This window comes from Perognathus longimembris, chromosome 2 (genome assembly GCF_023159225.1).
Source record: "Perognathus longimembris pacificus isolate PPM17 chromosome 2, ASM2315922v1, whole genome shotgun sequence".
NCBI lineage: Eukaryota > Metazoa > Chordata > Mammalia > Rodentia > Heteromyidae > Perognathus > Perognathus longimembris.
Window position 1 is genome coordinate 4,840,932 of NC_063162.1, and position 24,301 is coordinate 4,865,232.

Consider the following 24,301-nt stretch of genomic DNA (forward strand, 5'->3'; position numbering starts at 1 on the left):
TACCTGCCCCACGTCCTGCCGCTTCTGTGTGGCCCGCTCACTGTTCCTCCCCAGGCCCCAGACAGTGGCTAGCTAGCCGTGTTCCAAGCACTGACCGCCAGGCCAGGCTCAGCCTCATAAACCGGAGCTGGGATTAGAAGGCCAGGCCATCCATTCCTTCACTTGGGTGTTGCCAAACACCTGGTGCCCCTCCCCCCTGCAGTCCCAGGCCTCCCCCCCCCCCCCCCCCCGCCCCAGGAGGGCCTTTATGCAGACATAGGAGGGTGCCAGAGAAACTATTTCTAGCAAACCAAACCAGGTGCCTGGTAGGATCAGGAAAAGTTCGTGAAACGTCACCCTACACCCTTCGCGGACTCCTGGCCACGGGAAAGAAACCTGCGCCAATCCATCACCATAAACCCCAGAGCAATACATCCAGAGTGCCATGCCCAGAGGCTGCAAGCCCAGCCTGGTCCTCGGGCGCGAGATGCCCATCTGGGGGCCCGGGGGGGGGGGGCTGCCTGGCGGTGGATCGCCTTCCCTCCAGACCGGCTACTCGCGTCCCCCCAGCTCCCTGCCAGCCGGCAGCGAGGAGCCCAGTCATCCTTTCCAGTCTCAGCCTGGAAAGCTGGACCGCGCCGCCGGCCGCGTGTGCTCTTGGCAGCCCCGGGCGCCCGGGCCCCGCGGCCCCCTGGTCCTAGGGCGGGCCTGTGCGCTCCGGAGGCCCGCGCAGAGCCGAGCCACGTCGGTGCCGCCCGCGCGCCGCCCCCCCCCCACCCCCCGAGGCGCCCCGCACCCGCCGGCCCCCGGGGTGGACGCGCGAGCCCGGCGCGGGGCGGGCCCCGGGTGGGCGGGGCGGGTCCCCGGGAGCGGTCTCTAGGACCCGCGGGACGCCCGGGGCGGGCCGCTCATTCGTTCCACGGTAACCGGAGCGGTGACTGTCGGCGGCGGCGGATGCATTTGACAGGCCCGCGCCGCCCCCGCCGCCGCGACGACGGATGCCGCGCGTCCCCACGGTTCGCCCATTGATCGCCACGGTCACGGCCGGCGGTGCCAGCCCCGGGCGCGCGCGCAGGCCCACGCGCACACACGGACGCACACGCGCGCGCCCGCACACGCACGCACGCACACTCACCAGGAAACTTTAGGAAACAAATGCGAGGCTAGAGTCGGTCCTCGGCGGCGGGGCGCTCGCGGGGGCAGCCGGCCGGAAAGCCCGCGCCCGGTCGCCGCCCGCGTGGAATGGTGCGGCGCTGGCCGCCCGCCCCGAGAGCCGCCGCCGCCCCGGAGCCCGGCCACCATGGCCACGCGCCCGCCCGCGCCCGCCCGCGCCCTCCTGCTCGCCCTCGCCGGGGCGCTGCTGGCGCCCCGCGCAGCCCGAGGTAAGTCCCCAGGCCGGAGCCCGCCCCCCCACCGCGCGCTCCCCGCCACGCACCGACCCCCGGGAGGGAGGGGGCCCCCGAGCCCCGGTGCCCGCCTGCCTGCCTGCGTGCAGGGCGCGATCGCAGCCTCGGGCCAGCCCGGCCCCCCTCCCCTCCCGGGGACGCTGGCTCCGGGATCCCTGGCGACCTGCACTTGCCGTCGGAGGGGCGCGCGTGGGGCGTCCCAGCCCCTCTCCCGCCGCGAGGCCCCGCGCGCCCTCCGTCTCTGGGTCTGCCCCCGGGGTGGCGGGGCTCCCCGTCCAGGTGAGCCCGCTGCGCGCCCCGCCTTCCTCCCCTATGACTTGACTCTCTCCCACCCCATCCCTCCGCACCCTCCCCACCCCACCGCCCCCTGCGCCCCGGGACTTGGAAAGAGAGCCCCAACTTCAGAGACTTCCCGCGCCCCTCGGCGCTCTGGGCGGTCGCTAATGGCCGTGTCGACCTCGTGTCCGGCACGCGCGGGCTCTAGCTCGGGGCACAGAGCGGGGGCCGCGGGCATCGAGTCCCCCCCCCTCACCCCCCACCCCGAGCCCGCACCTGTGGACGCCCGGGGCGCGCCCAGGACGCGCTCAGCAGGTGCCTTCACAGCCCCGCGCTGCGGCTGCCGCCCCGCCGGCCGCCAGGGGCGCTGCCGCCCCGCCAGTGAGCCCTTTTCCCGGGCCTCACAGCCCTGGACCCCCGAAGGCTTTCCTGGGAGTCCACTGAACCCGGGTTCCTTTGTCAACAGCTCCCCGCGCTCCCCCCACCCCCACCCCAGGTGTCGCCAGCCCTACTTTAAAAACGGTTAAAACCCGTTCTTGCCAACATCGCAGCCATAAAGGCTAACTGGGGAATTCATGATTAAATAAAAGGACACCCCCCCCCCAAAAAAAACCAAAAAACCAAACCAAACCCAAACAGGAAGGGCCAGGGAGCAAGCGAAATAACAGTTGCCAAAGTGCGAGTAGTTTGAGAGACTTGTGAGAGTTTTTCTTTTTTCTTTCCTCTCCTCTCCTCCTTTTTTTTTTTTTTAACAAATTTGTTCCTTTGCATGTTTATTGAAAACAAAATTTTAAACAAAGTCTCAACGTGGTCTTTCATTTGGCAGATGCTTGGTAGAAGAAATGTATCCAGAGATCTACTGAACATAGAGGATACTTTTTTAGAGGAACATGTTTATTAAATGAAGCTAATAATACAAAGTTATTTCATGGGGAGTGTTATTATTACTTGGCTACAAGTTTAGTGGACAGTTTGTCCTTGGGGTAGACATGACTCCAGGCATGTCGTTCCCTCTTCCCTTCTCTTCTCTCGGCTCCTCCCTTCTTATCCCCGCTTCTCTCATCCCCTCTACAGCCCTCCCCCCCCCCCCCAATAGATAGGGAGTGTAGGGTTGTGCGGTGAAAGATCCATCTAACTTTTGCCCTGTCTAGCTTCAAATCAGGATCCTTCTATCTGTGCCTCCTAATGCTGACGTGTTGTGATATTTTAATCAGTTCCCCAATCATGCCGTCCAGGGTGCTTAAAGATCTAGGTAGATAGCATAACATCTCTTCGCGTTGGCAAGCGGAGGAATGATGCTTTGCCCTGGGCAGGGCCTGTCACGAGCTTGGCTCCCGCCTGAGCTCAGGCACACTGTCCACGTGGTGCCTTTAGTGGCAACTCAACCCGTGGTTCAAAACAGAGCCCGAATCCTCCAGTTGCCAATCTTCACTGTCCCTCCTCTCCCCAGTGCACAGGGGGCTCCCTTTGCCTCCTCCAGCCGCCCCTGCTGACCCTCACCAAGTCACCCGCGGAGCCTTGGCCCTTGGTAAGGCCACGCCCCCTCCCAGGTGCCTTCCTACCCACCCAGCTTGCAGTCAGAGCCCTGTGCAGAAGCTTCCGGAATACTGTACTGCCTTCTCTCCACCAGGAGGGTTGTGCTTTCTCCAAGGCCAAGGTCATTACTGTCTGCCACCAGCTGGATATACAAGTGCTTTTCTCTTTTCCGGTCAGTTCTGGGGCTTGAAGGCAGGGCCTGGGCGCTGTCCCTGAGCTCTTTTGCTCAAGGCTACCACTCTTCCACTTTGAGCTACAGCTCCACTTCCAGTTTTCTGGTGGCTAATTGAAGATGCAAGTCATAGACTTTACTGCCCAGGCTGGATTCGAACCTCAATCCTCATCACATCTCAGTCACCTGAATAACTAGGATTACAGGCGTGAGCCCCCAGCACCCAGCTAGTGCAAGTTCTTTTTTTCCTTGGTGTCATCTTTCCTGGAGCCCATGGCCCTCCCGTCCCCGTGTGACTTGGTTACTTGGTGGCACAGGGGTCAGAGGTCACCTTGGGATGACCTTTCCTACCCAAATCCCAGAAACACGCCTCCCATGCTTCGGGTGCGGGGTCCCCTGTTCCCTGAGGTGGCACCGTGTTTGGTGGTTTGGTGGGAGGATGGGGGAAGAGGTTTGGGAATACTCTTTGTGTACTTGGCTTCAGCTGATTGCAGCACTGTTTTCGAAGCTCTTTTCTTCATGGAGGGAGCGGTCGTGAGGTTTGGAAGGTCAGTGACACGGCCGGAGACACGGCGCCTTCCGTTGTAGCGGCCACACTTGGGCGCGGGCTTTGGCATTTGTGCTGATGTCCTTCCTCATGGTCTCGTGGTGGCAGCCGTGTCTCTTGCTATCACATCTTCCTTCTAGGCAGTAATAGGGCAAAAGAAGCAAAAGGCAAAGAGATCCAATTCCATTTTTACAGGAAGGTAGGATTTTCGGACTGCAACACACAGCCACTGTGAGCCGCACACGGGATGATTTTTTTAAAGTGAATATGTGAGCTTTGAGATTCTTTTTCCCCCATGTGCTATACCATCTTTGACTTTCTCTGAGTGTCTGGTTTGGGCTCTCTGTTGCCATTTCATTATGAGACGTTGGGAATCTTGTGTGTTTCCACAGACAGAGTTGTTGACTGCAGGGCCTTCATCTTGTTGGAGCGCTCCCTCTGTCACTGCTTAGGCTTTCTTGTTTCTCTCCTCCGGTTAGTCATGTTCTCTACGAAAGAATCCTCCAGTCTCCCACTAGCTGCCTGATCTAAGCTGGGTATAGGCTGTGAGCTCAGCGGAGAAGCGGGGTGAACAAGGACCCCACGCTGCTCTTAAAGCCAATCCTTCTGCTTTCAGCACAGCTCATTACCACCTTGCCTCTGTGTGTCTGGAAGTGCTGAGCTCAGACCTTCTCTGCCTCAGTGTTCCTGGGTCCATGCACTCAGGGTGGCCGGCGCTCCTGGAGGGACAGCTGCCTCCCAAGGAGTCCCAGGGCTGTGAGTCCAGTCCCCTGGGCCGGCCTGGGCCCGACCTGACCGGGGCAGCCAGCCTTCCGGCGTCTTGCTGGCCCCCACGCTCCAGGCTTTCTAGTCCTCCTGTGGATTCCATGATGTCTCTTCTTCCGCCGGACAGGAGATCCCTGGCCCAAGCGGTTTGCATCTTCCTTCATGTTCCATGGCTAGGACTCAACCCTCAGGCTTCATGCATGCGAGGCAGGTGAGCCACCCCGGAACTACGCTCTCTCCTGCTGGAATCTTCTCCCCAGACCCTGGCCTTAGACGGTGGCCCTGCGTATTCCCGCCTTGTCGTTTGTGGGAGGGCACCTGGGAGTCCACGCCACTCATGTAGAGCCAGCACAGCTCTGGCTGCCACACGACCCCCCCCCACTCATGCACACGCACGCACGCACACGCACACACGCACACACACGCTCCTCCTCGCACTCGGCACTGAGCTCCTTCTCCTTTCTGATGGAAACAACCATTAAATCAGTTTTTAACTGTTGTTAAACTCTCTTTGCAAAATCTATGAAAACGCAAAGTCAATATATACCTAATTAGACAAATGCTGCAGCTGTGCAAACTGTAAAAAAGAAAAATCTCTTAAGAAGTGAAGATACATCATTTAAAGAATCTAAGCACGTTTCTTCCTGGTGTAGGTAGACCTGGATGCACCGGTGACGGTTGCAGGGACGCGTGTGCGTGTGCGTGTGTGTGTGTATACGTGTACATACACGTACACATAGACATATTAGATGTGTGTTATATACATAACATATAGTAGCCGCCTGAATCCTAAGAACCTTCTTGTTCCTTCCGTGTTCTGATTTATAAAAGGCAGGTGTAAGAAGCATTTCCACATCTTTCTTCCGTGTGTTTTCTAACCTCTTGGCCTTATTGCCTCCCTCCCTCCTCCCCCCCCCCCACGAAGCAGTGTGCAGTAGCTCTCCACATGGATGTGGCCTTTCAGTGTCTGGGATTAGGAAGCGACGCTGCTCTCACGTGGACGAGCGTGTCAGGAGGAACGGTTGTGCTCCCTGTGCGGCTGTAGTCACCGTTGGCATGCGTGGGACGGAGGGCTGCCAGGCGCTCAGGCAATGCTGACGAGGGCAGCCTGCCGCTCTGGCCAGCCCAGCCTGCTGTCACCCCCCCCCCCCCCCCAGTCCACACGCCAACCGCCTCGGTGGCTAGGAGGCCCTAAGTGAGTTTGCCTTGAAGCAGAATGGAACAGTAGTGCAGGTTAGCTTGGTTTTCCTCTTCCCGTGTCTGCCCTGAGCATCGCACTTGCGGACAGCCTGCCCTTTCCAGCTCCTCCTCCCTCCTCCGTCACTCCTCTTCCCGTGTTCTGGTGTTCCGTTCCATGCCCACACAGACACGCATGCCTGGATGGGGGAGGGGGGGCGTGGCTCGCACCTGTCATTCCAGCTGCTGGCAAGGTGGAAATGGGGAGGATTGTCGTCCTCACACTTCTGGGTGATCGGTATGATTTATGCATTCTCCTTGTTTTGTGTGTGTCTGTGTACACCGGTGCTCACATAGGAATGTGTCATTCTGCAGTTTGATGATCACAAGTTTTATATGAATGTGCACACGTGTGCGCATACACACGCACATAGGCATATACACACGCACAACTTATATGCACATGTACCTGTGTTTGTGTGTATATATGTATATGCGTGCACGCATGTGTATAGATACATACAGAAGGAGTGTATAGGCATATATATATATATATATAACACTTACACGTATATGTGTTGTGTGCATATCTCTATCTTTTTGGCGTTTCTGCTTTTGAATCCACTCACCGTGAGAAATCCTTATCGGCTGCTTCTGTTCTTTGTTATCTGGTCTGTGTTTTCCTCACTGTTCTATCTTCCGCTTCTTTCTTGCTCCTTCTATACATACCAGGCCATGTCACCAAGTCAAAATATGATTTCCCTGACTTCTTTGAGCTGGGTCTAAATCACTGTTTACACGGCCCTCCGACTTAGTTAAAATCTCCAGTGAGTTAATCGTTCATTTATGGAAGGTATATTTTGTTCATTTTCAAACTTGGCAGGTCTTTTGAAAATGAGCACCCTGCCACTACGTTTTCTTTGTATTTGTCTGTGTCGTTAATAACTTTGGGTCTCTATATTGTCCTCCCTTTCAAATTATTCCATTAGGCGTTTAGGAGGCAAATTCTTTTTTTTATTATTATTATTGATTACCTCTTGCAATGTGTTGCAATTCCAAATTGTCAGCTCCCTTCCCCCCACCCCCTTCTATGGGAGTCCTGTGTATCCATAGTGACGATACAGACTCAGGAAGCTTCTTGTGGAGCTGTTGATGTTGACGGGTGCCTGGAGATTTCACCTGTGTCGGCTCTGATCTAACATGAATCTCTCATCTTGGAAACCTTACACCATGCGCTCGTACTTCCGGTCTTCACCTCCATGGGATAAAGGCTTCCAGTTCAACCCCCACCCTCGCTGGTCTCTGGGTGGAGAGATAAGCCATTCTGCATCTCCTCTAGGCATTTGGTGTCTAGCCCCCATACCTAGGAATGGGTAATCCTTCAAGGATCTGTGTTTGTTTGCATATTTTTCTTATTGTTTATCGTGCTGGGGGTAGAACCCGGGGCCAGGAGCTCACTAGGCAAGTGTTGTACCACGGGCTCTCTGCCCAGCTCGAGCTGTAGTTTTGTTCCAGAGTGTCCTCTCCGTGCTCCATCTCCATGTGCGCAAGGCTTACTCTCAAGTGACTTCCTGTCGCTGTGCCTACAGCTCCTGCATTTTGCTGGGAATCTGCAGGGCCTCCCAAGTTTCCATGGCACTGGCAATGTGCAAGGGCTCTGACTGGGATTTCCTTTACTTCCCTATAATTCCCTTTCTTCCTAGTTCAGCAACACGGCTTCTCTAAAACTGTGGTCACATTTCCCTTGGCAATCTTCTAGGTTTCAGTGGGAAGATTTTCTGTGTAGTCCGCCATATTTTCAGAAACAGAACTCCCCGGCCTTGGTGTTTGGGCTCCTTCCATCAGCGCCTTCACTCGCTGCGTACGTAACATAATCCCAGATTGGGGCAAGGAGCTGAGGACACGGTGGTGTGAAAATCCACACTGACTCCTCATGGCTCACACTCACCGGGAGGTGTGTGACTCCTGAAGATGCGCAGGCAATAAAGCTGCGCCCTGGCAGCTCAGGTCTCGGCTTTGTGCTCGGAACCCTCATCAGGAAAGCCAGCCAGCTGTTTTCCTGCAAGCCTTCTCCTTGGCAGCTGCAAGGGCGAGGGGTGCTGACAATGGGGACCCATTGAGCTTTGCAGGGGGCGGGGGGGGCATCAGCTGTTCCCATCTCCCCTGACAGAGGCAAAGTGAGAACAGCTGCAGTTCTGCCAGAAGCGTCCAGCTTCCGGGAGTGTACACGGAAGTTGTTCCTGGTGGTTCCCAGAGAGACAGGCAGGATGGGGGAGATGGACTAGGCTGACATGGTAAGCACTCATCTGAGTCTCTGCAACTTTGGGAATGAGTAGCATGGCTCCATGCGGGTTGCTGTTCCACTGGCTGCTCTGGAAGAAACCAGATGCTTGGCTGTCATGGAATTCTGGTTGTGTTGAGTACTTGATTCGTTAAGACATTTCACAAGGAGAGCTTGGTCCTTAGGACATTGTTTATTCCTCGGAATTTCACGGACCCTCTGAAACTCTCGCTGCCTGCCTGTCTGCTGTCACGGATTTCAGATTCTTTGCTCTGTTTCCTGACTCTGCTTGTCTTTTGTTTGTTTGTTTTGTTTTGTTTTTTGGCCAGTCCAGGGCCTTGAACTCAGGGCCTGAGCACTGTCCCTGGCTTCTTTTTGCTCAAGGCTAGCACTCTGCCATTTGAGCCACAGCGCCACTTCTGGCCATTTTCTATATATGTGGTGCTGAGGAATCAAACCCAGGGCTTCATGTGTACGAGGCAAGCACTCTTGCCACTAGGCCATATCCCCAGCCCTCTGCTTGTCTTTAGACAGCCGGGCACCTGGGACTTCCACCTGTAATACTAGCTGTTTGAGAGGCTGAGATCTGCAGACCAAGGTGAGAAGCTAGCCTGTGCAGGAAAGTCTGTGATATTCTTACCTCCATTTAAACTATCAAAATGTCAAAAGTAGAGGTGTGGCTCAAGTGGTAGAGTGCCAGGCTTGAGCTAAATGACAACATCCAGGCCCTGAGTTCAAGCCCCAAGATTGATACACACACACACACACACACACACACGCACGCACGCGCGCACACACACACGAGCTTTTCATTCTTCCTCCTTGGTGCAGATGACGTCTAAAGCCACTGGCTACAGAGATGTCATCAGTAAGACAGTGATTTCTCGACGGGGTGGGAGAGGGACAGGATGGGACGTAACTGAGGCCAAATGAAGACAACTGTGGCGAAGCCTACGAGATCTCACACGCAGCCACCTGCTTTTCCTACAGACAGCAGTGACATAAAATAACGCGATCTCACCGCAGTGTCGCTGCTGTCACCCCAGTGGAACATCTCCGAGGGCGTCGGCGTGCTCCCCAGGGACAGTGAGGAAACTGACAGGTGGTCTGGATCCAGCCGGGAGCCCGGGCGTGGGGGGAGCAGGGCCCTTTGAGTGCAGCTTAGCCTTGCTAGGTAGCGCCTGACCACGAGGAGCCCAGTAAACGTTCCTGAACTCGGCTTCTTTCATTGTCAACCGAGGAGAAGCGCGGTCTGCCTATCTGGGCATGGCTGAGCCTTAACGCAGGGAAGGGCTGGGGAGAGGCTTTGTCGTTTTCGGTCTTCTCTTTAGGCAACACAGGGGACACGTGGTGTCATTTGAATTCTTCATGGCGGGGCAGGCACAAGGTCTCAGCTCCCATGAGCTTCCTTCCAGCCCCGCTGGCTCCTGGTTGATGGGCGTCAGAGCTGCTTCCACATAGCACAGAGGGGCTGATGGAGGTTTGGGGGGACAGCGAGCTCTTCCTTTCCTCCCCCTCTTTAAAGCTCACATCTCTTTGTTAACCAGGACTACATGGGATTGTCCTATTACTAGCAACAGCTTCCCATCTCATTTACTCAGAGCAAACAGCACCATCATGGGCCTTCTGTGGTCATGGTGGGGTGGCGGAGGACGGAGCAGGAGAGCTTCAGAGAGGAGGGGAGCAGCCAGACCCAGCCAAAGGCATGGGTGGTCCCAGTCCCCTGCTTCCTCTGCCCCCCACCCTACTCTCTTTAGGGCAGTACTGGGGTGTGGACTCAGGGCCTTGCGCTTGCTACGCAAGATGCTGTACTACACGTCCCAACTTTCTGTGCTCTTTTGGAGAAAAGGCTTTGAGAGGAAGCCTAAGAGAAGAACTAGGACCCGTATGAAACGTAAAATGGGCATCAAGGTGCTGAGGAGGTAGTGGTTAAAAAACGCTGTCAAAATAGGAATCCTGGATTCGGTGTCCGAGACTCACACCTGTAATCCAAGCTACTCAGGAGGCCGAGGTTTGAGGATCGTGGTTCGAAGCCAGCCCTGGCAGGAAAGTCTGTGAGACGCTTATCTCCAATTAACCAGCAAAAAGCCAGATGTGTGGCTCAAAGAAAAGCTAAGGGAAAGTTCACGTCCCAGTACTGGGACAAAAAGGAAAAGAAAGGAAAAGGAAATAACTTTTCTTGTTTTGTGTGAATGAAGCATATACATGTACTCTTAACTTTTGGTGGCAATTACCAATTAGAACACGTGATTTCAACCGGGTAGCCAGCTAGAAGCTCTGCCGCCGGTGGTTCTGAGGAACACAAACTTAGAAACGTTAGATCATTTCTATAATCTGATAGAAATGCTCCGCTCTAAGACTAAACGTTGATACTATTTTCCAAGAGTGAAAACGAGAACTTCCTAATCTGCTTTGAGCCTTGCACTGGTACATTTCCCCAGAGTTGCAAAAATCAAGTGGATTTTCAAAAAAATACCTGCTCAGTGTAACAGTCAGCACCCAATGGCGTCTAGCTACAGTGTCACCAGTGTGTACCCGCAGAACAGCCCTATTTCCTGAAGGCACACGCCCTCGTTTAGGGTAGAATTAAGGAAGGCACACAGCAGTTTTGCACGCGTGCTTTCCACGGTCAGCACTGTTTCTGGCGCTCTCCTTGCAGCTTGGGCCCCGCCCCTGGGAGGCAGACACTGCTGTAGACTCCGTGCTCAGGAGACCCCAGGTCCCCGGGGATGATCTGTCCAGCAGGAAGCGGGGGGGGGGGGGGGGGCATGGCCATGACTTCCTTTATTCACAGGCAGCACAGACGCAGGACTGGGCTCACCAGAGCCTCGGCAATCCCCGTAATAATTCTCACATCGTACAGGAGCTGGGCCCAGCCCCTGGCAGGACGCGTGTGAAAGCGTCGTGTCACCGTGCTCCTCCCGGTGTGTGACACTGCAGTGTCATCGCACAGATGAGAAACCAAGGCACGGCCAGGGCGGGATCTGCCTTCACTCCTGCAGCTTTGAGCTGCCCGGTCAGAGCCGCCCTGCGAGGCGCTCGATGGCAAACCCCCAGGCCCCACGGGGAGGAGAGCCGCCCCACACGGACACAGGGCTGCCCGGCCCACTCCCAGGAGGATGGAGCTAGAATAATGCTCGCGTCTTCTCTGTGTGGATCCCAGGGCTTGTCCTAGGCCTGGCCTTTGAGGGACCTGTTTGTGGGGACCTTTGTTCTGTGCTAACACACGGATTTCCCAGATAAATTGCGTGTTTTCTTGACAGAGACAACTCGGTTTCTCAGTTGTACGCACTTTCCGCTGCTCTGTCTCGCAGGGGAAATTACTTCCGACGGATGTAGACAGTACGTATAAAATTGTCAATGCACTCACGTGACTGTACTAGATAGTGACCTCCTGCCCTGTGACAGGTGACAGCTCTCACACCAAACCTGTTTATCTCGCCGCCCTTGTGGGTCCCACGCGGAGCGACACACCTGGTCCTCTGGCATGGCTTTCCTCACGGGCCTCCGTCCAGGGGCCGCCCCGGCTGGGTCTGGTCTGAAGGTTCAGCTGGGGAAGATCTGCCTCCAAACTCAGTGACGAATTCAGCCCTTGAGCTGCTAGATGAGGGGGGGCGGGGGGACGGTCGTCCCCGTTCCTAGAAGCCCCTCGGGTTTCCCACCCAGCAGCCAGGCTTCACCAAGACCAGACAGCGGAAGAGGACGGGAGGAGAGCACAGAAATGATTGCCACCCCGCCCCCCCCGCCGCCCCGTGGTTTGGGGTCACATGTGGACGCAGGTCATCTTGCATTACCTTGTTTACTCCCCACTGGGTGACTTCCATGGCTTGAGGGGAAAAAAAAGAAAACATTTTTATAGATGAAAGTTTGGAAACGTAACATGAAAGGTTATTGTTGATGAGCTCTCAAACATTTAAAAAGAACATTTCTTGGACTTGTGTCCTATTTATTTTTGTAATTCTCCTGGTGTTTACTATCAGGGCTTTCCAGAAACATCATGCAAAATGAGCTGAGATTGTGAACTATTGAAGTAGGTTATCAAAGGAATAATGAAATTCGTTTTTTTTGAAGCAGTTTAATATAAACAGCAACTGGGTGGCCTAATTAGTGATAGACCTGGGAATGTGGACTTCAAGATCCGACTAGGTTCCACAAATTAGCATAACCATTGGTACTCTGTTTTATATCTTATACATGTCTATATCATATACATACATATACATATGCACTATACATATGTACACATTAATGTGCAGTTTGAACATGTCTGAGTTTGATTTCTTTACTCTGTCTTTATTCCTAAGAGAGGTTGGTCTATGATATTTTACTCACTATTTTCTTGTCTAGTTTTGGTTTTGGGGTTTACATTAGCCTCACCATCACAGCTAGGGAGGTTTTCCCTCCTCTTGTATTTTGTGCATTACTGTAAGATTGTTATTATTACTCTCTCAAATATTGGGTGGTATTCATCACTGTAGCCGTTTGGGGCTGGCAGTGAGAGAGACAGAGAGATAGGGAGAGAAACGGAGACAAAGACACAGAGAGAAAGAGAATGCACATGCACCCTGGGGAGTTTTATTGTTAATTCAATTTCTTTAACGGACCTAAGGTGGTACATTATGTCTTATTCCTGTGTCAGTTTTGGTAACTTTTACCTTTCAAAAATATGACTATACTCTCTGAGTCAGCAAACTTACTGGCGGGAAAAAAATCTTTATGCTAATATTTTGCCCAGGTTGTCTTCAATCCGTGTCTTCTTCCTTCCTGAAATTTAATTTTACGAAATCAGTTTTTCTCTTCTCTGGCTAGGAATTTAATAATTTTATTAATGTTTTCAAATAACCAACTTAAGTTTCAGAGATGTTCTCTTGTGTTTATTCCATTGATCACAGTCCTGTGGTCATTTCTTTCTTCCTAGTTGTCTGTGATTTGCTCTTCTATCTGCTGTGGTGTCTCTTTGGACTGTGGAGAACTTCCTGATTTTCTGGTTAACTATTTGAAAATGTAAACACACCCATCTAATTCTCTCTAGTTGTGTATAATGAACTTTCATAAGAAGCATTTTCATTATCATTGCTTCAAACCATTAAAAAAAATCTCCCTTGTTATTTTTCTTGGATGCTTGATGTATTTAAAAGTATATTTTTCAGTGTCCACATTTGGGGATTTTTTTTGTAGGTATCCTTTAGATACTTATTTCTGTTTTCATTTTCTTATAATCAGACAATAGATTCTCTATGGTTGTTCTATCAATATTGTTGGATCCTGTCTTACACATGTTTTACATGTCTAGTTTGCCTTGGAGGTTCTGTGAGCCATTGAAGGGACTGAGCATTCCACAGCTATCAACCGGGTCCCAGTCTGTAAATGCTAGCAGTTGGTGGGGTTATCTGATCTTCCCTGTCTTTCTCGTTTACTGTCCCTGTCAGTTAGTGAAAGGAAGAAGAAGCCTTCAATGCAAGTTGTCAATGTCTTCTCTGTGCAGCCCTAACCCTTTCTGTCCTTCAAGCATTTTGAAGTCTCTGAGTTTGTGTGCCTGTCACTAGGAGAACTCCTCACCATCTGCAAGCAGCTATTACCCTGACATCTACTCCAGTACCAGCCATACCTGAGTGCTTAGAGTGGCCACCTGTGGCATGGAGTAGCCTTTTCCTTGATTTGTTTTTAATTTTATTGTAAAGGTGCTGTACAGAGGGGTGACAGATATATGTTTCAAATAAGGAGTGCATTTCCTTTTTTTTTTTGCCAGTCCTGGGCCTTGAACTCAGGGCCTGAGCACTGTCCCTGGCTTCTTTTTGCTCAAGGCTAGCACTCTGCCACTTGAGCCACGGCACCATTTGTGGCCTTTTCTATATATGTGGTGCTGAGGAATGGAACCCAGGGCCTCACTTATACGAGGCAAGCACTCTACCACTAGGCCACATTCCCAGCCCTGCATTTCCCTTTGAACAGTGTGACCCCCCTCCCTCATTCTCTCCGTTTGTCCTCTCCTGACTTCATTTCTAACATAGTGTCTAGTGGACTTCACTGCTGCATTGGTTCACCCTTTTCCCCATCATTTCTTTGCTTCCCCTTCCCCTCCCCAAATCAGATAAACTCATATACAAGACAAAGGGTACAGAAATAAAAAAAACAAGGACAGAAGGGAGTGAAACAAAGAAAAAAAGGAAAAAAGGAAAAAAAAAACAGAACCACAAATAGCATAATAAAAGACTTCTTATTTCCATTTCATGGAGTTCATTTCAAGAAGCATAATTTTATATAACCTTATGACCTTACTGAGCCCTTGTAGTCAATACACCTTTATGACGAAAGCTCTGGAGAAGCTAGGATTCCATGGAACAGTCCTCAATATAATAAAGGCAGTATATGACAAACAGCCAGCATTGTACTCAATGGTGAAAATTTAAAACCATTTCCTCTAAAACCTGGAGCAAAACGGGATGTCCACTCTCTCCACTCTCCTTCAATATAATATTGGAATATCTAGCTACAGCAAGAAGGCAAGAGGCAAATATAAGGAGTGTCCAGACAGGGAAAGAAGAAGTAAAACTTGCCCTCTAACAGATGACATGATCCTGTATTTAAAGAGCCCCATAGATTCCTCTCCCAGCGGGTATAAAATTAACCCACAAAAATCAGTAGCTTTTCTGTAGGCCAAAATGAGAAGAGTGGAGCCAGAGTATGGAAAGCAACTCCTTTTGCAATAACCTAAAAAACCCAGAAAACAACTTAAAGCAGTGAAAGACCTGTATGGTGAGAACTTTAAAAATGTAAGGGAAATTACAGGTAATATAAGAAAGTGGTAAAACCTCCTATACTCCTGTATTAACAGGATTAACATCGTGAAAATGGCAATACCTCCCAAAGCTATCTAAAAATTCAGTGTAATACCCATCAAAAATCGCAACCATATTCTTTAACAATATGGAAAAAAACAAGCCTGTTCCTTTAAACGATTTTTTCAGCATGTTTGTATTTACACCTGAAGTACTTTTCTTGTAAACAGTCTAAAACTGGCTTTACATTTTTAGTGAATTCTGTGGGTCTCTGCCTTTTAATTGGAATATTTAATCCAATTACATTTAATTTAACTATTCACGAAGGAGTTAAGTTGATTATCTTGCTGTGTCTTTTCATATCCACTCAATATGTTTTTGTTTCCTTTCTTGCTTGGTTCTGGATTGAGTTGTCCTAGCGCTTTTAAGCTGAGCTTTTTTTCATTTTACTGTTATATTTTTGTGGTTGCTGTTGAATAGTTTACCTATTTGCAGGTTACAAAGTGACGGGAAGGAGCATACAACTCCTGGGAGATCCAGAAAGACCACGTGATGCTCAGGTGGAATGAGTGCTGTTTGGTAGGAATGTTATGGCTTGAGCTGTTTTTTCATTAAGTCACTCATCCATCCAGCATTTGTTTTTGTTTTTTTGTTGTTTTCTATTTGTTTGTTTGTTTTTTTGGCCAGTCTTGGGCCTTGAACTCAGGGCCTGAGCACTGTCCCTGGCTTCTTTTTGCTCAAGGCTAGCACTCTGCCACTTGAGCCACAGCGCCATTTCTGGCCATTTTCTGTATATGTGGTGCTGGGGAATTGAACCCAGGGCCTCATGTATGTGAGGCAAGCACTCTTGCCACTAGGCCATATCCCCAGCCCCATCCAGCATTTGTTTTGATGCAAACAAAAAATCACTTCTTTTCAAATGGCTACCCAGTGACTACCACTAGCTCCTTCCAGTGATTGCAAATCATATACTGACCATATGCTAAATTTTCAGGCATGTTTGAGTCAACCTCACTTTAGTTTGCTTCTATCACTCTGTCTAAACTGCTACTGGATCGTAATAACATCAGGCAGGTCTAAGCCCCTCACGCAGATCTTTCACAATTGTTCTGTACTTTCCTGACTAGTTCCCCATACACTTTATTTTTTTATTTTTATTTTTTATTTTTTGGCCAGCCCTGGGGCTTGGACTCAGGGCCTGAGCACTGTCCCTGGCTTCTTTTTTGCTCAAGGCTAGCACTCTGCCACTTGAGCCACAGCGCCACTTCTGGCCGTTTTCTGTATATGTGGTGCTGGGGAATCGAACCCAGGGCCTCATGTATATGAGGCAGGCACTCTTGCCACTAGGCCATATCCCCAGCCCCCCATACACTTTAGAACCAGAAGCGAATCACAATACACATGAACGGAATCGCATTAAAATTACCGGCGAACTCAGAGAGGAGTGAGCACCTCTTAAAGTCTGACTGTGTGCTACCATTTGCCGTCCAGTGGCTGTGCTCCTTTATATTCCTTCCTGCCTGTTGCCCTGAAAACGTCCATTGGTGATATTATCCTTACCAACGATATCATCTTTTCTTTGCCAATTTCCTAGCTTACAACATTTTTAATCTGCATTTCAAATTTGTTGTTGGGGTTTTGAGAGTTCCTTTAAGGCACAACCCCCTTCTCGGTTTCGAAACAAATTGACTTTCCAGGAAGCTGATCGTGAGCGATCACCCTATTCGTTCACCCTATTCGTTCTTAAGGTCGACCCTCTGGGCCGGCAGAATCCACCCCTGCAGATCCATCCAGCTGCAGATCCAAATATTTGTCTAAGGGTGGCTACTTAGGAAGGCTGGTGATGGGAGGACCACAGCTCAAGGGCAGCCTGAGCAGAGGAGTTTGAGAGACCCTTTCTTAACCCATAGCTGGGTGCTGAGGTGTGTGCTTGCTAGCCCATACTACCTGGGGAGCTGGAGTTGGGAGAATCCGTGTGCCAAGCCTGGGTAGGAAAGTCTGCAAGACTCTACCCCGTACATCAGCAATAAGAACATTCAGGCTGTGGTTCAGACATACACCTAAGCAGGAAGTGAGGCCTTGTTCCGAAAATATCTGATGCAACACAGAACTGGGGGTGTAGCTCAAGTGGTAAGGCACCAGCCTACCAGCCTCAAGTCCAGAGTTCAAACCCCTGTATTGCAAAAGAGAAATCCTGCCTGTCCTTGTCGTGATTCCCCAGGACTATTGACATGTGTATTAGCTGCTGTCAACAGCCAAAGGACAACTGAACGGCTACAGGAGGCTGTGCATGGATCGCAGGTGAACCCCATGCTATTTTAACCGAGGAGTTTGAGCATCTCTGCACTTTGGTATCTCCCAGGAGTCCTGGAACCAATCCCACAAGGACTCTGTGGGACGACTGCCCTGGAAAGCTGGCTGGAGAGTTTGCTTTAGGTCTCCTGCCTATTTGGCACATGTATTCCACACATACCACTTCACTTCCAAACTTGCGAGTGGCCAGTCCTGCTGGAGTCTTACTGATTAGGTTATATCCCTTAACATGTGGTGGACGCCTCCTCACCAGAACAGATGTGCTGTAGACAGAGCCAAGGAGATGGGGGGCCCAGAGGAATCTGAGCCTCACTGTCCAGCTCTTTCTACCAAAGGTCTCTGATACACATCTCTATTCCTTCCCTGGGGAGTAGAGGGACGTGGGGGAGGCTGATGGAAGTCCTCAGAAGTTCACAGAAACGGAGGAGGAGGAGGAGGAGGAGGAGGAGGAGGAGGAGGAGGAGGAGGGAGGAGGAGGAGGAGGAGGAGGAGGGGGGGGGGGAGGGAGGAGGAGGAGGAGGAGGAGGAGGAGGAGGAGGAGGAGGAGGAGGAGGAGGAGGAGGAGGAGGAGGAGGAGGAGGAGGAGGAGGAGGAGGAGGAGGAGGAGGAGGGGAGAGAGAGAGGAGGAGGAGGAGTTCCAGTAGATGCTAACACACTCGAAATTTCCCTTACTTTTACTTTTTTCATTCAATATGTGATTTGTGGTTTTAAAAAAATGACCAGTTCATATCTTTTGGTCATTTTTGCATTGAAGTATTTGTGTTTTCTTAGTTGATTTTCACTAAGGGGTATTTATATATTATGGCACTACCCTTCTGTGAGTCACAATTTTGTTTGAATAGCATCCATCTCTGACTATGGTTATAGATGTATTTTTTTCTTAGTTATTTCTCTTTTCTTGTCATTATAATAGGATCTGCTTTTCAATTTTATTTAGTAATGGTATTTTCTTGTATTGATTTACATTCAGACCTTCTGGAGCCGGTCTGTTTATTGAAATATCTTGCTGGTTTTAGTAGATGTTTAGTTGATTTCCTTGGGTTTCCTAGGCAACAAATCATATTACCTATAAATAATTTCTCTTTCCTAACATTTATTTCTCAGTTCTATTTATTGTGCTAACAAATACTGACACATAAAGAACAGCTTTGCAAATGTGTGAGGCGGGGGCTTTGCTCTTCTCCTTCAGACTTAACCTGATGACTCCTGCTGTTCTACCAGGGATTCTTTCACTGTTCGTTTAAGATGCAAATTGATTATTGATAAAGCAAGGTCTGTCTCTGGTTTGGTTCGTTTGTCTGTACCAGTGCTGGGGTTTGAACTCTGGGCTTAGAGCTCCCCATGCTGCCACGTTTCAGCCAGACCTCCACTTCTGGCTTTTGGCTAGTTAATTGGAGATAGTCCCTCTGATGTGTCTCCCCATGCTGGCTTTGAACTTCAGTCTTCAGATCTCAGCCTCCTGGGCTGACTAGGATTATAGATATACTTATCTCTAGTTTTAAAAAAATAATCAGACTTGGATATCAGATTGTATTCACTGATTCTCAGATACTTCCTGTGATATGCCATTTCCCATCTCTGTCTTTGTGTGTTTCTCTATTTTCTTTGTATAGGATTTCTTTATATAGTTTCTTTATGTAGAGTTCTTTGTTTGAATTCCTATGTTAGACATAAAACCCTCGGTGCTTTGACCCACTGATGCAAATTTATTCATTGATGTATCATGTAACTAGTTATTGGTAGAGAAATAAATAATACTTATATCAAAAGTTTTACATTTTGGGGACACATTCAACTTTTTCAGGATAATACCACATGCTCAATATGCCATTAAATTGTATCTCCAAGTATTTGAATTTGACTTTTCCCATGCCTACATGAATGCTAAAGCCCTTTCATCTGAGTATTGTCTTTTGATTAAACACTCGGTGGCTTACGGTCTCCACACGGGGCTTGTGTCACGAGCCAGGATTCGGATCTGGCCGTCTCGTTTCTCCTTGGCTGGCTGGTGTTTTAAGGGGCACAAACCCCGGTGTCTCTTCTCCACCACGCCCGTCCTCTTCTCCAAGGGCCTCGAACATGCCTCCTGCAGGCCACCGTGGCCTGTTCTCGTGGCGATGGCAGAGGCACAAGAACAAGGATGTTCTCACGAGTGCATCCGTTTAGATCCCTGACTGGAGTCTTAACCCGCACACGTTGCACCGCCGGGTGAAGAGGGCAAGCTGGGGGTCAGGGTGGGGAGATGAGCCCCCCGCCAGAGGAGCTGCAAAGCCACATCGCAGCCCCAGGCAAGGGGCCCTTTGGAAGTGGAGGGAGGCAGAGCGAAGGCTGAGGGCCCTTCTAGGATCCGCCACAATCCTCAAGTTCCCCGGGTCGTCTTTGGCTTGATGTGTGTTTTCAGGGCAGTAAAAGTTACATGACACTAATCTGTCTGTAGGGGCTTTAAAAGCTGTCCCTTGAAATTATCGAGGCCCAGCATCTTTACGAGACATCAATCTGTTCGTGTTTTTCAACTTCTTCCAAGCTCAGGGGTTTTGTTGTTTCTTACTGAGTTGGTTTTGCTGATGTTTCCTTTCCTGGAAAATCTTTTCTGGTACCCTTATTTTCATATTCATTAGTATAAAGAATGTGTAATGCTTGATTGTAATTTAATTTTTATAGCTATAATGATACCCATTTCTCTTTTTTATTGTAAATTGATAAATTATGCTGGTATATATTAATGGGGTACAAAGTGATGTTATGATTTTATACTTGTATATATTTATGGAGTACAAAGTGACGTTGCAATTTATGAATGCAATGTGGAATAATTAAAGAAAGAGAATTAGCATATCCATCACTTCAGATATTTATAGTATTTTTTTTTTGCGGTGAGAACATTTTAATTTTGTTCTCTTCGCAATTTTGAAATATGCATTATAGTAGTACAGTATTAGCCATAGTCTCCATTCTATGCAGTAAGTCTCCACACAAAACAATATTCTCTTATCTAAGGTTTTGTTTCCTTTGGCCATTTTCCCCCATCCCCCTGTCACTAAGCCTTCGGTAAACATGTTTTCCATTATGCATTTAAGTAAGAACACGTGCTCGTTGTTTTTCTGTGCTCATCTTATTGCATTCTGCATACATGTTCTCCAATTTTGTCCATGTTGTTGTGAATGACATTATTTTTTAAGACTGAGTAGTCTTCCATTGGATATGTGTACTTCATTTTCTTTATCCTTTTGATCACTGATGAACGCTTAAGTTAATTCTATAATCTGGTTATTGTGAATAGTATTGTAATGAACATAAGAGTGCTAGCAAGTCTTGGACATGTTGACTTCATAGTTTTAGGTGAATTTCCAGAAGTGAGACCATTGGATCGTATAATTCCATTTAGAGTCTCTAAAGAGTTTCCCATAATGAATGCACTAATTTATGTTCCCAGAAATAGTGCATTCCCTTTCTCCTCTTCCTTGACCATACTCGTTGTCTGCGTTTCTTTTTCTTTTTTTGGTAGTAGCCATTCTCTTATGGGTAAGGTGATATCTCACTGGATTTCATTTGCATTTCCCAGTGATAAGTGGTACAGAACCATTTTCCATATATGGAGTGGTGATTGATTTGTCTTCTCGGGAGAAATATCTCTTCACATTCCTTGCCTAAGTTTTAGTCAAGTTATTTGTTTGCTTTATATAGACTTGCTTGAGTTCCTTATGTATCTAAGATATTAGCTTCCAATCAGATGTATGACTTAGAAATATTCTCTCCTAGTCCATAGGGTGTATCTTCATTGTTCTGTGTTGTAGAGTAGCTTCTGAGTTTGAAGGAATCTCATCTGTCTTTTTTGACTTGTTTGTACATCTCATTTTGAGGCAAATTTAAAATTATCAGTATCCAAACCAGTATGATCCTATGTTTTCTTCTAGTAGTTTTATAGTTAAGGTCTTCATGTGTGTCCACTTTGGAGTATTTGGTGGGAATTAAGGGTTCAGATTTCAGCCTTCTGTAGGTGGATATGCCGTTTGTCCAACATCATCAATCGAGAAGTTCCTCTTTTTTCTGTTGTGTGTTCTTAGCACCATTGTCAGTGTCAATTGGCTGTATCCACATGAATTCATTCCTGGCTCTCTGTTCTCTTCCCTTCATGGATATATTTATAATGGCATTTTAATTACAATCACTTTATTTTTAATACTATGAATTCAAGTAGTGATGCTAGCCTTTGTTATTTTGCTCTTGATTCCCTTACATACTTGTGGTTGCATATGAATTTTACAACCTTTTTTCCTATTTCTATGAAAAATAACACTGGATTTTTTATGGGAATTGCACTGAATTTTGAGATTACTTCGGATGGTATGGACATTTTAAGAATATTTGATTTTGGGCCGAAGCCAATTTCCTTAAGAAACTAGCATCGTTACCGGATATATCCTAGACTTCTTTTTTTTTTTTGGTTCTAGGATTTGAACTAAGGGCCTTATGCTTATGAGTCAGATGCTCTACCCCTTGAGCCACACCTCCATCACTTCTAGGACTTTTATCACAGAAAAAAAATAATGATTTCCGGAACCATAATTACTAGGTTTCAGAAACACTAAGGAGACAAGCATTTTGCTGATCAAGAAGGCTGGGAAGGTCAGACGACTTTTCCAATACTAGATGCCAAACGGGAAGAAATGGGAGTTCCTGGAGGCCTAGCTGAGGCGTTAATAGAAAAGTAAGTCTAAGTAAATGAACGCAGCTATATTTCCCTCTCCGTACAGTTTTTCAGCATAAAAACCTTTTAAGTATGTCCCCTCAGATTTGCCTCGGTCCGTTTCTTCTGAACAGAACGTTCAGGGATGTGACGTTTGCCGTACCCTTTGGCCCCCGGCCAGCTCAAGAGGTGGCCTGTGCCCGTGGGGAAAGGAACTTCCGCGGGGTCCCCAGGAGGGCGGCTCCCCGGTGAGGGCGGCTGGAAGCCTGCTATCCACTGTCTGCACCAGAGCGGCTGATTGGTCACGGGAAGAGTTTCCCTTCTCTTTCTCGGCATTCTGGAGGGCTCGTTGTGAAATCTCCCCAAAGGGAGATGAGCAGGACTGGGCTGGACCTGGATTCCATTAGCTTGGTCTATTCGCACACTGTGGTTAGCATTAGAGGACTCGTAAATCTTTGCTTTTCCATTCTCCTATCAGAAGCTCTCCTCTCATTCAGCTCTTTCCTAAACAGGTTGGCGGACTCTGCAAATCAGAGGAGGGAAATGACCAATAACCTAAACCGTTCCCACCATATTTTGTCATCCAGTGCCTCTGCTAAACACAGATGGCTTCTCTGGCCTCCAGTGTGCGCCTTCCTTCTTCCCCTTTGACCTGTGACCCTTGACCTAGGGAAGCATCCTCCCTGACCCCTGCCCTCCCCGCCTCCCTGCTTCCTTGCTTCCGGCTGTGGTAGCCATTGTCCTTGGGTCCTTTCTGACCTCTTTGTGGGTATTGTTGTCTTCCCCACTGAGACTGGGAAATTCCTCAGAGCTGGATGTGGACCCTCGGATGACTGACTTCAGGAGCCTCTCCTGTATTAGGTGCTCGATAGAACCCGGTAGGTTTCAGAATGATCTCACAAGGTTGGTAGCCCGTCGATTCAAAGCGAAGGAGCGGCTATATCCCCTTCACCGTGCGGCTAAATCCCCTTCTTCCTGTGGCTATATCTCTTTCACCCAGTGGTTTGCTTGCCAGGTAGAAGGAGCTGCTTCAGTGCTCTCCAATTGGGGTGAAGGAAGGATGTTTCAGAGAAGTAGAGAGAAGCCTGCTCTGATAATAGTGGGAAACAAATGGAAAGGACACACCAAGAGCAGCCTCGGGCTTTGCTTTCAGGATAGTGGTCAGAGACTACTGGCTCAAAAGCCTGGTCTCCTTGATCTACCAAATGGCCTGCTTTGAAACCACAGCCCCGAGAGCTTATGAATGTGCCTTCTTGTCCCTCAGCCTGAATCAGAATCGTACCTCTGCCATGGCAGGGAGACTCAGATTGTTTATCCAGCTTCTTGTGTAATTATACAAATGGCAGTAGTGACCAGGCATGACCATGTAGTCCTGAATTTCCCAGTGTTACCTGAGCACGACCTTTAGGGTTTTTAGCCAGATATGTATTACTTGAGCTCCTATGACTATTTCTTAATTGTTCTTCAGATCTTCCTTTGTTAATTGACCCATTTTGCTTCCATTTATTTAAGAAGGAAATTGTGCTTCCATATTATAAATAGAAGGCCAGGATCACTTGACACAAATACTATAAAAACAAATCAAAAGAAAGCCCAACAGTGCTATTAAATTCCAGCCAGCAGTCATGTCCGCTCCTGGCCCGGGCTAGAGCCCTGCTTCCTTCGTGCAAGAGGGCGGATGGGCAGCGGCTGGGGCTCATGTTACCCCAAACGGACGCTGGCCTAATTAGAAGGCTTGACAGAGAGCTGAGAAGGGAATGGCTTGTTCCTGCCTCGACCTTTTGTTTTGTCTCAGCACTGCTGAAGAGCCTCAAGAGACCCCCTAGCTGGGTGGGTCTGGCCCTTGGAGGAGGACGGACCAGTGTCGGGGCCCAAGGCCCCCGTGGAGTGACTCCTGACCTTTCCCCAGTGTCCTCCAGTGACCTGAGAGCACTCCCGCTGTCCGCGCCTTGGGTGTGTGTCCAAAGGCTGGAGATGGTTTGGTGCTGGAATTGAGGAGTGTCTAGACAACACCTAAGAGCCTTGGGGACTTGATGCTGCTCACTGGAGAGGAGGATGCTGGGAAAGCACAGCTCAGTAGATGCATTGCTGTGTTCATGAGGAGACTAGCATGCTGTTTCCAGACCTCAGACCAGCAACTAGCCAGAGACACACTCATACACTTTATCTGACAGCTTCCATCTGACTTTGTTCCTCTCAGTCACATTCACTCAGTGCATTTCTTCAGCCGGCTAGAGGCCTAAGGCGCCGAGGGGAGAGGATGCCACTGACTCTTTCTGAGCTCTCCCAACTCCGAATGACCTAGGCCCCAGCGCCTGTTTCTGCCTCAAGAAAGGGACTACGTTGCTGAACATAGCCGAGCGGGATAGCCGTGTATTCTGTGA

General features: G+C 49.4%; 1 protein-coding gene across 1 annotated transcript in view; it reads left to right on the forward strand.

Moving 5' to 3' along the window:
• Positions 1 to 1,279: 1,279 nt before the first annotated feature.
• Positions 1,280 to 24,301, forward strand: part of Adam12 (ADAM metallopeptidase domain 12) — a 248,540-nt gene continuing 225,518 nt past the window's right edge. The window contains exon 1 of the mRNA XM_048336123.1: positions 1,280 to 1,361. Coding sequence (XP_048192080.1) covers positions 1,280 to 1,361 — 82 coding nt within the window. The remainder of the gene's footprint in view (positions 1,362 to 24,301) is intronic.